General features: G+C 51.5%; 1 protein-coding gene across 3 annotated transcripts in view; it reads left to right on the forward strand.

The window, feature by feature from the left end:
- Positions 1-12,936, forward strand: part of ino80 (INO80 complex ATPase subunit) — a 39,654-nt gene extending 26,718 nt beyond the window's left edge. For 2 of the 3 annotated variants that reach the window (XM_084439943.1, XM_084439944.1), the window contains exons 27-35: positions 907-1,034; positions 4,592-4,686; positions 5,176-5,488; positions 5,815-5,917; positions 6,087-6,175; positions 7,449-7,616; positions 8,017-8,188; positions 10,862-11,077; positions 11,358-12,936. In XM_084439943.1, the coding sequence (XP_084296069.1) occupies positions 907-1,034; positions 4,592-4,686; positions 5,176-5,488; positions 5,815-5,917; positions 6,087-6,175; positions 7,449-7,616; positions 8,017-8,188; positions 10,862-11,077; positions 11,358-11,566 (1,493 nt within the window). In that variant the 3' untranslated portion in view covers positions 11,567-12,936. The remainder of the gene's footprint in view (positions 1-906; positions 1,035-4,591; positions 4,687-5,175; positions 5,489-5,814; positions 5,918-6,086; positions 6,176-7,448; positions 7,617-8,016; positions 8,189-10,861; positions 11,078-11,357) is intronic. The other variant, XM_084439945.1, reaches the window with a different exon arrangement.
- The last annotated feature ends 826 nt before the right edge of the window (positions 12,937-13,762 follow it).

The following is a 13,762-nucleotide window of genomic DNA, read 5'->3' on the forward strand; positions in this document are numbered from 1 at the left end:
CCTCTGGGAGTCTCCATGCCCCAGCACTACCCTCATACCCCCCCCCCCCCCGGCCCTGACCCTGTCCTCTGGGAGTCTCAACCAGGGTCGCGACCTAAGAACAGCGGGGGGTGTCAAGCCAACGTAGTGGTGGGCCAGGTCGGTAGCAGTTACAACCAACCCCCACCCTTTTGTCTCATAGTGACAGAGTAACACAAGCCCACCTCCCTGATTTTAGCCAGAGCCAAAGGAAATCACCAGTGCCAAAATGCTAAAAAAATTGAGAATAAAAATAGCAATTCAAATCCTCCAAATGTGTTTGATAGCTTGTTTCAAGTGCAGCCCATCCCTATTTCTTGCATTGTCCATGGTTTGGACCACTAATAATCAAGATAATTAATAGACAGGTTATCAGTATCTTAAACATTTTGGCTTCATATCCATTTTGTGTCATGTCGGGAGATTTCCCGAGATTGTGAAAAGTGAGCTCAGTCAGAACGACAGCAAAGAATATAGGCCTATATGCTGGTAGGGGGGGGCTGATCCCAGAGCTGATCCTGCGTCTGCATTCTCCAGGAGGCTTACCGGGGAGGCTCATCGATCAGGGTGACAGATAATTGTCCTAACTAACCGTTTAGCCATTTCATAATAATAGTATTCTCATCGTATTTTCCGATAACCCCCGTGTTCTCCGTGGCTGCTGTGGGCGCCGAGGGAGCAGGCCCAGTCAAGCGGGACGAAAATGCCTGATGAAAATGAAAGGGGTCCTCTGTGGCCCTGCACCGGGAATGGCAACACCGCGCCGCTGTTTTTTTTTGTGTTTTTTTCCGCTCAGTTGTTGGGACGGAAACTCAACGCCGGCCGTCGTGTCCTCTCTCTATCTCTCTCTCTCTCTCTCTCTCTCTCTCTCTCACCCCTGCGTCGCAGACAAGGAGACCCTGATCACGGACAGCGGGAAGCTGCACACTCTGGACGTGCTGCTATGCAGGCTGAAGACCCAGGGCCACCGGGTCCTCATCTACTCCCAGATGACCCGCATGATCGACCTGCTGGAGGTGAGATGCACACGCACATGCGCACACACACACACACACACACCTTCAGGAGGAGAGGATGCATTTATTTTACATTGCTGAATGAAGGAAATGTGTCTGCCTTCCAACTCGCACGTACACACACACACACACACACACACACACACACACACACACACACACACACCAGAGTATGGAGGGTTGCAAAGTACTATATCCTGTGCCCTGTATATATCCTGGTAACCTCTCTCTCGGAGACGTGGGCTATTGTATCACGGTGTCAGTTTGACCTGGTCGAGCCGCTGCATCTGCGTCCCCCCACTAGAGGGGGTCCGGGTACAGCAGCTCCCATCCTCCTGGAGCTCGTTAGGGGCCTCGTTAGGGGGGCACATTAAGAGGCTAATTAACAGGTCAGAGCAATTAGAGGGGGCCTCATCTGCAGGGGAGGGCAGGCAGATGGGGGGGGTGGTGGGGGTGGGGGGATGGGGCGGGGGGGTGAGCAGGAGAGAGCAGGAGAGAAGGGGGAGGGGGTGGGAGTGGAGGAGGAAAATGGAGGCACGGACAGAGGCGAAGGGAGACTAAGCTAGATATTTATTTTTATTTCAGATATTTATTAATTTTATTTTTTGAGATTTGATAAGGGTAGGCCAAGATAAGCCTCGGCTTCTGCCTACACCTTTTTGGTGCCACATCACCAAACAAATAAATATTGTATGTATTTCTCTGTGTATGTTTGAGCACCGAAATAAAACATTTCAATCAATCATAAAAGCACAGAACGAGGGAACGTTAAACAAACAAGGGTCAGCTCTTTTTTCTTTTTCCTCCTCCTCCTCCTCGCGGACTCCGGCGGAGCTGAAAGCCAGGCGTGGGAACGGGCCGGCCGCCTCTAGCGGCGCTGCGCAACAACAATGGCCCTTAGTCAGCTGGCGCGCTCCGCCGCGTCAGCGCTGTCGCCCTCTGGGGTCGGTGCAAAACAACGAGCCACGGTCTGGAAGGCTCTTCCATGAGGTCATCAGGAACTCCTCCCATCAGGCCTGTCAACAGCACCGCCGCTCCACCAGCCCAGTACCGGCCCTGCCCCAGGTGGCTAGATGGGCTTTCCTGTGTGTGTGTGTGTGTGTGTGTGTGTGTGTGTGTGTGTGTGTGTGTGTGTGTGTGTGTGTGTGTGTGTGTGTGTGTGTGTGTGTGTGTGTGTGTGTGTGTGTGTGTGTGTGTGTGTGTGTGTGTGTGTGTGTGTGTGTGTGTGTGTGTGTGTGTGTGTGTGTGTGTGTGTGTGTGTACGGAGACCTAGGGAATGCCATAGGAACACGACAGCGGTGAAAACTGTCTGGCGTCAGAAACGGCACTGAGAACGCCCCGGTGCATTCTGCCACGGGGTCCCACCGCGGCCACGCCCACTCTCTGGAGCTCGGTGATTCTAATGAGAAAGTTAGGAATCGGCAGCTGGGGGGGGATTGACCCTTTTACTAAGACGGGCTTTACCTAATATGGTTGTGTTCAAGCCTACATATTATCTTCTTAAAGCCTGAACTGTTTTGTTCCCTGAATCGCCAACAGGGGGCAGAACCTACAGGCTCCTGTGATTGAGAAGTCTAGTCTACACCCTCTCCCCACACACACACACACACACACACACACACACACACACACACACACACACACAGTCCCTCTCCAGGCTGATCCAGTGTGCCGCAGCTGGTGTTGATTCCCGGCAGCCCCGTCCTCTGAGACGGCCCCTCTGACGCTAATCCGTGCCGTCATCAGCCTCGCCGGCGCTCTCGCCGTGACCTCGCCGGGCGGTCGGCGGGCCCCGGGCGGTCGGCCCGAAACCCCGACGACGCCGGCGCTGGCGTCCTCCGGTGGCCGGAAATGGGTTCACGGTCTCCCATTACCGGGCTGGCAGCCACGCCGAGGCCCAGCCGCTCAGACGAATAAGCTCGCGGCGAACGGGGAGGCCTGTGGCACGTTGTACCGATTACCGCCGCGGCCTGGCGTGGACTTGTTCATCTAATTTACCGCCGGCCGCGCCGCCGAGACCTCCCTTCTGCCGCAGCGGTCTGGTGCGCCGGCCGACGGACAGGCACAGCGAGGCGGAGTGACAGCAGCGCACCGGCCGCAGGAACGCTTCCCGTTAGTGTTTGCTCACACACACACACACACAAACGCTGACAGAGTTATCACACACACACACACACACACGGTAGTGTGTGCAGTCCGTTCCGACCCGTTAGTCCTGTTTATTTTCTCCGGTCCTACCCGTCGTCAGACTCTCCGTCCCAGTGGATTGAGGCAGGGTAAGGGGTGTGTGTGTGTGTGTGTGAGTGAGAAGGGGGGGGATGTGCAAGCTAATTGTTGTGGAGTCAAGGCCGTCGTCGTTTGGGGTTGGGAAACGGGCGAGGCTTCGTAGGATGAGTCAGGCCTCACACCGGCTAGACCTCACGACGCTGTCACGCGAGCGCTAACGTCTTCATAAACGCGCGCGCACACACGCTGACCAGGCTAATGCGCACACACACGCCATCGCACATACACACATACACACATACACACACACCAGGCTAATGGCCCTAATGGAGTGGTCTTTCAGTGGGACCAGATGTAGCGTTGGGACCAGAGCCACTCACCAGGGAGAGGAGGGCTGGGCCTACGGATCTCTGGTTGGGGGGGTGGAGGGAACGGGGGTTTGGACTGGGGGGAGCGAGGTGACTGATTGAGAGGGAGGTCGGCCGTGGTGGGGGCGGAGGGAGGGGGTTTTGGAACGGGGGTGTAAAAGACGGATTGAGACGGAGGTCGACTGTGGTGTCTGTGAGTCGCAAAGTACTTCTGGATGATTGGTTGAAACGTGATGGGTTGAGACCTGATGGCTGTCGTGCAAAACGCTGCAGTCTGTAGGAAGGGAAAGAAAAACAGACTCTCAGCGTTAAGGCGAGTTTCTCAACATCTTCTGGGACTGTTTAATTTGGTTTAAAGCCGGCATTAGAATGGGTTTACCTCAGCTCTGGCTCACCAAGACAAACAGGAAGGTCATTTCCAGACGGTTGGAGGCAAGCGCTTCTCAACACCGGGGACAGACGTCAGACGTTAAGTTCTCCTCCTGCGAGAAACGCCCAGATTGAAATGAATATCAGAGACAGCTGATTCAATCCGTCTCAAGCCCGGCTCTCCAGGCGACGGTCGTCAGCGGTCAGCGGCCTCCCACGCATCGGGGATTGAGAAAGGAACCGCTGCGACTCCAGGCCCTCCGTGGGAGTCGGGCGGCTCGAGTCAGAACCAACGCTCACCAGACACTCTCTCTCTCTCTCTCTCTCTTTCTCCCTCTCCCTCTCCCTCTCTCTCCTCTCTCTCCTCTCTCTCTCTCTCTCTCTCTCTCTCTCTCTCTCACTGCTCGGCGATCGACTTGAGGCCTTTCAAACAATATTCGTATTATGTCTGCGTTCCAGCTACTAGAGAGTGGACCCTGAATCTCTGGCCCGGAGCAGCGAGTTAAATCATGTTCAATCATGCAGGAAACCGCTATAACCTGATTGTTTTTCCATCCCTCCCTCCCCTCCCCCTGTCGTTTCCTGTGCGAGCAGGAGTACATGGTTCACCGTAAGCACACCTACATGCGTCTGGACGGCTCCTCCAAGATCTCGGAGCGCAGAGACATGGTGGCGGACTTCCAGAGCCGGTGGGTAGACAGACAGAAAGCCCCCCCCCCCTCCGAGGACCGTTAGCGTGTGTCCGTGTGCCTGTGTGTCCACGTACATGTATGTGAGTGTGTGTGTGTGCGTGCTTGTTTCCAGACCATGGATGTAAAATCCTCCTCTCCCCACGGTGCTGTCAGTCAGCAGTGGATGAGCTAGGGTTTAACGTCTGTGTGTGTGTGTGTGTGCGTGTGTGTGCGTGCGTGCCTGTGTGTGCGTGCGTGCGTGCGTGCGTGTGTGCGTGCGTGTGTGTGTTCTGGTTTGCATTAGCGCAGTCCTCTGCGGGCCGATGCTGTGCTTGATCTCATTGTGGACCGCGTGTTCTAAGGGCCGTGTGGGGTGTATTGAAACGTTCCTGGCTATTACTTCCACAGGGCTTGGAACTGATAGAAAGAGCATGTTCTAATGTTATGCACCTCCTTAACCCTCTCTCTCTCTCTCTCTCTCTCTCTCTCTCTCTCTCTCTATTTCAGGAATGATATCTTTGTCTTCCTCCTGAGTACGAGAGCCGGAGGTCTGGGCATCAACCTGACTGCCGCTGACACCGTGAGTGAGCGAACAGAAAACAAGGGGGACGTCCTAAAATGTGGGGAGGACGCGCGTGACCGGCCGCCTCTTGTGTTCCAGGTGATCTTCTACGACAGCGACTGGAACCCCACGGTGGACCAGCAGGCCATGGACCGCGCCCACCGCCTGGGCCAGACCAAGCAGGTGACCGTCTACCGCCTCATCTGCCAGGGCACCATCGAGGAGAGGATCCTGCAGCGCGCCAAGGAGAAGAGCGAGGTGAGACGCGCGTCTCTCACACACACACGTCTCCCTCACACACACGCGTACGCAGAGAGAGGGAGACAAAATGACGGAATACACATTTATGCTACGGTCTACGGCATGCCAAAATGAGGCCCCCACACACACACACACACACACAGGTGTACACACGTCTCTCTCACTCAGGTATACACAGAGAGGGAGATAAAATGACGGAATATACATTCATGCTACGGTCTACGGCATGCCAAAATGAACACCCCCCCCCCTCCACACACACACACACACAGAATGTTTTTGGGCCCGGTGTGGTGACCCTGTTCTTGTGTTTCTCCCTCTAGATTCAGAGGATGGTGATCTCTGGAGGCAACTTCAAACCAGACACCCTCAAGCCTAAAGAGGTGGTCAGCCTGCTGCTGGACGACGACGAACTGGAGAAGAAATGTGAGTGAGAACTCTCTCTCTCACACACACACACACACGCACACACACTCACTCTTGTCGACAGTCCGAAGTGCTTCGTTTATTGTCTAGTACGCCGGGCTGCGACAGGCCGCTGAAAGGTCACGCCGTGTGTTGATTGGCCGACGTGCTTTTTTTCCCGCCGTCCCAGTGCGCGTGCGACAGGAAGAGAAGCGTCAACAGGAGGAGAGCAGCAAGGTGAAGGACCGCAAGAGGAAGAGGGAGAAGTACGCCGAGAAGGTGGGTACCCCGGGTCTCCTTCACAGAGCTGGCCACCACGTCCACGCTGGTCTCGCCATGCCACACCTGGTCCCGGAGACATCTCCGTTTAAAACCGCTAGAACTGCACCTAAATCGGACGCTACCGATCAGAGTCCCTGCGACATACTAGCATCATGTCCAAGGGGTGTACTTGTACATCAAGCTGCCTCATGATAAGGAATCAGGAGATAGGCTCCTGCCCTATGGCCACTAGGCTCGAGAACCATTGGTTACTTACGTACTTACTGACTTACCTACTTACATACTTACTTACTTACTTACCTACTTACATACTTACTTACTTACATACTTACTTACTTACTTATATACTTACTTACTTACATACTTACTTACTTATATACTTACATACTTACTTATTTACATACTTACTTATTTACATACTTACTTACTTACATACTTATGTAAGTAAATATGCAAGTACCTACTTAATTACTTACGCATGCACGCACGCCATTGCCTGCATCTATAATAGGGTGAAGGACCCGCCTCACCGGAAATAATGTTCTCCAGACAAACTTGGAGTTGAGAAACAAAACAAAACATTCATCCAGTTTAAAACGCTGGCGCTAGCCTACAGGGCAATGAAAGGAACAGCCCCCTCCAGGCCATGGTCAAACCCTAACCCCCCCCCCCCCCCGACCGCTATGCTCTGCTACCTCGAGGCGACTGGTTGTCCCATCACTCCGAGGCCCCTGCGGTTGATCGACACGGCTCTTTGTCCTGGCCCCGCAGTGGTGGAATGAACTGCCCACTGATGTCAGGACAGCAGAGTCGCTGCCCATCTTTTGTCGTAGGCTCAAAACTCATCTCTTCAAGAAGTACTACCACGATCCTCCCTCTTAAGATCCTATTGTATTTTAGATTGCTATACTTGCACTTTGCCTTCAGCACTACATTATGTGCTTAATCACTTGTTTGAGAAAGGAGATGCACTTGTGAGTTCTGGCAAGTAGTAGTACATTGGCTTTTCCTACGTTAAATGCAATTATTGTTAGTTGCTTTGGATAAAAGCGTCTGCTAAATGACTAATGTAATGTAAAGACTTTGTATTGGTTCTGCAGTGCAGGGTTTTTTCAATCTCTCAAATGGTTTTCGCCCACTTTTAGCAACAAAGTCTGAACAAAACGTCTTCAGTCTCCATCCACAGTCACCTCATATCTCCCACCCCCCCCCCCCCTTCTCTCTCCCTCCCTCTCTCTCTCTCCCTCCCTCCCTCCCTCACTCTCTCCAGAGGAAGAAGGATGATGAGTGTGAGCCTAAGAAGAGGAAGGAGATGAACCTGGTCATCCCCTTCACCCCTTCGGCCCCCTCGGCGGACAACTCCAACCTGTCGGCCGACGGCGATGACTCCTTCATCAGCGTGGACATGGACTCGGCCATGCCCAGCCCCTTCAGCGAGGTGAGGGAGGGAGGGAGGGAGGGAGGGAAGGAAGGAGGGAGAGGGTGAATGGAGGAGGAGAAGGGAGGAGGACTCCTTCATTCAACCCAGCCTGGGGTCCCCCCAGCGCGTGCGCTCCGGACCTGGAACTCACTCGCCCTCGTCCGTCACATACCTCTCACTCCTGTTCTTCACCTCCCTCCCTCGCTCCTCCCATTTCTCACACGCCCCGCCTCGTGTTTTGAGCGCCGTGCCTTTGCCCCGTCCTCCCGTCCTACCTCCTGTTCCTCCGCCACTCCCATCCTACGTTTCTGACCCTCTCCTGCGCCGGTATCTCTCTCCCCCCCCCCCCCTAGTGGTGCTGATCCCCCAGGCCTGTGTGTGTGTGTGTGTGTGTGTGTGTGCTCCTGTCGCCGGGCAGATCTCCCTGAGCAGCGAGCTGCAGCCCGGCTCCCTGCCGCCGGACCCCGACGCCGACGAGAGCAGCAGCGACATGCTGGTCATCGTGGATGACCCGGTGTCCTCGGCGCCGCAGTCGCGGGCCACCAACTCGCCCGTCTCACTCTCAGGGTCCGTCTCCGACAACATGAACGGTGAGTGGGGGAGGAGGGGGGAGGGGGGAGTGGGGGGGGGCTGGCTCAGTCATTCGGTCTCCGTTCCAGAGAGATATGTCATTTGCGTTACAGTATAGTTACACAGCATATTAGACATGGCGGTATCAGGGTGGAGAGTAATCACTCTGGCTTTTGGAAGGTTGTGATTAGTGGAAACGGAGAGACCGGACGGAGACGTAGAGCGCCCTTGGCTTATCTCGCGTATCGCAACCAGCTAGAGGGACCAGGCGGAGACGTGGAACGCCATATTCTCTGGCTTATCTCATAGATCACAACCAGGGGGTGATTATGTCTGCCCGCAGGAGAAAGTGCTGAATGTTCCCTTACATACGACAGGAAAGGAACCATTTGAGGTTCCTTTATAAATGGCAGGCAAGATCTGATTACTTCAGCTTATTAAGTGATTTGGCATCACTTAAAGCTACATCTTGTGAGCACATATTTCCTTACATGCTTTTAGTTAACTGTCTGCTCGTATCCAATCCTTACCAGCCCTTTGCCCATGTCTCGCTGATTTTCTCAAATTTACCATGGGAGAATTTGTATCAAATTAACGTCTCCACAAAACCACATTCTATCGTGGAACAGCATGAAACAGTTTCCAGGCGATCTATGAGTGATGAGAGCTGCTAACGAGGCCCGTAGACTCCCGGTCTGTGAACTGAAGAAGACATCTCCACACAGACTAGTCTAGACATATCCACATCCACATCCACACAGAGACTATTCTAGTCTAAACATCTCCACACAGACTAGTCTAGACATATCCACACAGAGACTAGTCTAGACATCTCCACACAGAGACTATTCTAGTCTAAACATCTCCACACAGAGACCAGTCTAGTCTAGACATCTCCACACAGACTAGTCTAGTCTAGACATCTCCACACAGACTAGTCTAGTCTAGACATCTCCACACAGAGACTATTCTAGTCTAGACATCTCCACACAGAGACTATTCTAGTCTAGACATCTCCACACAGAGACTATTCTAGTCTAGTCATCTCCACACAGAGACTAGTCTAGTCTAGACATCTCCACACAGAGGCTATTCTAGTCTAGACATCTCCACACAGAGACTAGTCTAGTCTAGACATCTCCACACAGAGACCAGTCTAGACTAGACATCTCCACACAGACAAGTCTAGTCTATACATCTCTACACAGAGACTATTCTAGTCTAGACATCTCCACACAGAGACTATTCTAATCTAGACATCTCCACACAGAGACAGGTCTAGTCTAGACAAATCCACACAGACAAGTCTAGTCTAGACATCTCCACACAGACAGGTCTAGTCTAGAAATCTCCACAGAGGGATTAGTCTAGTCTAGACATCTCCACACAGGGACTAGTCTAGTCTAGACATCTCCACACAGGGACTAGTCTAGTCTAGACATCTCCACACAGAGACCAGTCTAGACTAGACATCTCCACACAGACAGGTCTAGTCTATACATCTCTACACAGAGACTATTCTAGTCTAGACATCTCCACACAGAGACTATTCTAGTCTAGACATCTCCACACAGAGACTAGTCTAGTCTAAACATCTCCACACAGAGACTAGTCTAGTCTAGACATCTCCACACAGAGACTATTCTAGTCTAGACATCTCCACACAGAGACCAGTCTAGACTAGACATCTCCACACAGACAAGTCTAGTCTATACATCTCTACACAGAGACTATTCTAGTCTAGACATCTCCACACAGACAAGTCTAGTCTATACATCTCTACACAGAGACTAGTCTAGTCTAAACATCTCCACACAGAGACTAGTCTAGTCTAGACATCTCCACACAGAGACTATTCTAGTCTAAACATCTCCACACAGAGACTAGTCTAGTCTAGACATCTCCACACAGACAGTTCTAGTCTAGACATCTCCACACAGACAAGTCTAGTCTATACATCTCCACAAAGACTAGTCTAGACATCTCCACAGAGGGACTAGTCTAGTCTAGACATCTCCACACAGAGACTATTGTTAAACATCTCCACACAGAGACTAGTCTAGTCTAAACATCTCCAGACAGAGACTATTCTAGTCTAAACATCTCCACACAGAGACTAGTCTAGTCTAGACATCTCCACACAGGGACTAGTCTAGTCTAGACATCTCCACACAGGGACTAGTCTAGTCCAGACATCTCCACAGGGGGGAGAGGGGGGAGGAGAGGGATGATGAAGGAGGGAGTGAGGAGGGAAAGGAGGGGGGGTGTTCCAGGAAAAGTGATGGCAGAGGGAGAGAAGGGGGTGGGGGAGAGGTGGAGAAGGAGAGTACTGGGGGGGGGACTTTTTTTGAGGTTTAGCTTGTAAGGGGCCGAGCCTACTTAACGGGGGGATTGTGGTATCAGAATCTGGGTTTGGGACCCGGGCCCAGTCTTAACCACAGCATCTCGATCAAAACCAGGTGGAGGAGAGGAAAGAAGGGAGGGAAGGGAAGAAAAGCCGTGGTGGAGGGGACGAGGGGGAGGGACAGAGGATTTAGAAAGCACCAGTGAGACGAGACACGCAGGCAGACAACCAGAGAACGTGCTCAGACCACGGAAAAACAAAAAGTGCTTTTTTCTCTAGAACCTTCTGGTGTTTCTCACTGGGCTGGGATCATTCCTTCTCTCTCTCTCTCTCTCTCTCTCTCGTCCAGGCGTCTCGGCCCAGGACACGTCGAGCCCAGGAAGGGGCCGGACCGGGCGGAGTCGAGGGCGGCCGAAGGGTTCCGGAGGCAGTGCCAAGTCGGCGGGGAAGGGCCGCGGGCGCAAGTCTACGGCGGGCAGCGCGGCCGCCATGGCGGGAGCGAAGGCGGGGGCGGCAGCCGCGTCGGCAGCAGCGTACGCCGCCTACGGCTACAGCGTATCCAAAGGTGTCACCTAAACACACCCACACACACACAGCACCTCTTTACAGGCCGGGTGGAGGTCTTGTGCTAATGATTATAAAGGGCCATTAGTGGCGAGTTATTCTGTCATAAACATCAGCATGGGTCCTGGTTAGAGAGAGATTTACTCAGCAGGGAACTCAAACACCACGGCGGGAACGGGTTGAGCCTGGAAAGCCTGTGTTTATGGTTCTGCTGACTTGTGGTCTTTCTGTCACCGATTTTGAAAACGTTTTCTACCCTCCTCTCCTGCCCCCCATCACAGCGGGCCTTCCTGCAGCCAGCCCCCTGCAGCCCTCTCTGGGCCGGTCCGGCACCGCCCCCGCCTTCACCCCCAGCAGAAGCTCCTCCCCCCAGGCCAAAGGTGGCGCTGTGACCCCTGGCCCTCAGAAACACTCGACTTCCAGTCACCACCACAGCAGCCACGGCTCAGCCCGCAAGGGACCGGGACCAGGAGGCCCGGGGGCACGATAGCACACACACACACACACACACACCTACACACACACATACGCACACACACACACTCAGTTCCAAAGGATCAATTGACAGTTCTCCAGTTGATCAGCAACAACAAGAACATCTACAGCACTGACCTGCTCCACTGTGACCTGTCTTTTATCCAGTCACCAGAGACACACACATGTACACAGTACTCTCTCTCTCTCTCTCCCTCTCTCTCTCTCTCTCTCTCTCTCTCTCTCTCTCTCACACACACGCAAAATACGCACACAATCATTGGAAGGTCCAAAACACACACCCTGACTTCTCCACCAACCATCTCTGTGTCACCAGACAGAACTCTGCCTTGACTATCTGTGTGCGTTGTGACAGAGTATTTCCAAGTGCTTTGTGAAAAGACATTGTAGACCTTTTAAATGTTTGTGACATCTTTTGATTTTGTATGACTGTTGTGACGTTATATCAAACATTAAACACGGTGATGTGTAAAGGGCTTCATAGATCTTGTGCTCTCCAGTGGAGCAGCCAGAGGAGGATTCTCCCCATGCACTGAGTCATCTGCTCTGTTCAAACACCTCTTTGGTTTTAGGAATATGAATGCTCACTATTTTAGGTTATTTAATTGTTCCATAGATGCGTTCAATGCATAACAGTTCGACTGAGTCCTGAATTTTAGCAAAATGTGAACTCACATCAAATGACTAAGACAGGACTGCTTTTGTAATATAGCTCTTATTTTTGTATGAAGACAGGCTTGGTCAGAATACCCATTCTCACCAATATGGCAGATTTGCATACAAAACATTTTGAAAAGACGTTTCTTCTCCATAAAGTTGATCCCGGTAGAATGAGAAATGAAGGTGGCACAAAAATGTATATGTTTCGTGAATTGAGAAAAGAAATGGAAGAACTTGGGATATTTTGTGATAAATTGAATGTGAAAAAGTAAAGCGCACTGCTTATTAAAGATGTGATGCTGATCTATTTGTAAAAATCTATGAGTCGACTCCGACTTAAAATGCTTGGATTGTACAATGCTTAAGTTATGTTGCTTAAGTTTAAAATCCGTAATATAATATACAACTGTTAACATTGTAAATTCCATTGGAGACATTTTATTTTGAACAGAAAATAATTATACTTCTGACAGGAAGCCCATAGTTATTTTGTGTCGTTATTGATGTTTTGGATATTGCTAATGTCAGTGTTTGGAGCACTACACATACTTTTGTTTTGTGTTGGGCCGTGTGTGAATGTTGGTGTTGTCCTATTGATGTAAATAGTACGGAGGGGGACGTCCCTCTGTTTTCTCTCCCGATTTACCCGTCTATTTTTATAGGTCATGTGTACATAAGAAAAAAACTGTCATTTTACTAACAGGAAAAGCCAATTCAAAATAAACGAAGACTGCTAAATCATGTTGTGTCATTGGGTTGATGATGCATACTGTAGACGTACCTCAGAGAGCTGTACAGGACTCCACACATTCTCCCATTGCTGTAGTGTTTATTTAACCTGCCAAAACCATTCCTCTAGGCCTCATATTTTTGCATATAATGTATGCGCAACGACTCCAGGAAATGAAGATTGAGTTTACACAGCTTATCTATGATAATTCACATTCACAAAAAAAATCAAGTGACGGTTCGTCTCGTGGGATAAGAATTCATGTTTTACTTTTAATGGTGTTTCAAGTGTTCTTTCACAGTCATCTCAGAACAGACTGCAGTTCTTCATACAGCCTCTCTTGCTCAAAGCGTTGTACAGTAACAGTACTGTAGAGAACTATGTGGTTTTGTACAGTAGAGGGACAGCTGCAGGCTTTTGCAAGGCAGCACAACAGAATGTGGGGGGCGTTGCCATGTGTCCACGCCCTGCAGTGTATCCACAACTAACCCCCTCTGATCTTTTGATGAATGTGATCAAAGTGAATATGTGACCTATGAAACTGTCCTCAGCACCACCAGAGCGCTTCCATGGGCTGGGTCGTCCACCCGTGACAGCTGTGTACCTACATAGTGGCTTCCATGGGCCGGGTCGTCCCCCCGTGACAGCTGTGTACCTACATAGTGTCTGACTTCAGTAAGGTCCCAGGAACAGGTGTGTATTGTGAGCGGTGTGTGGGGGTCTGCTGCCAATGTTTAAGGAACATTAGTGCGTGTGTGTGTATCCATGTCTTGTGTCCAGGTAACAACCTGACCCCTATGG

Source organism: Borostomias antarcticus, assembly GCF_949987555.1.
Source record: "Borostomias antarcticus genome assembly, chromosome: 6".
Classification (NCBI taxonomy): domain Eukaryota; kingdom Metazoa; phylum Chordata; class Actinopteri; order Stomiiformes; family Stomiidae; genus Borostomias; species Borostomias antarcticus.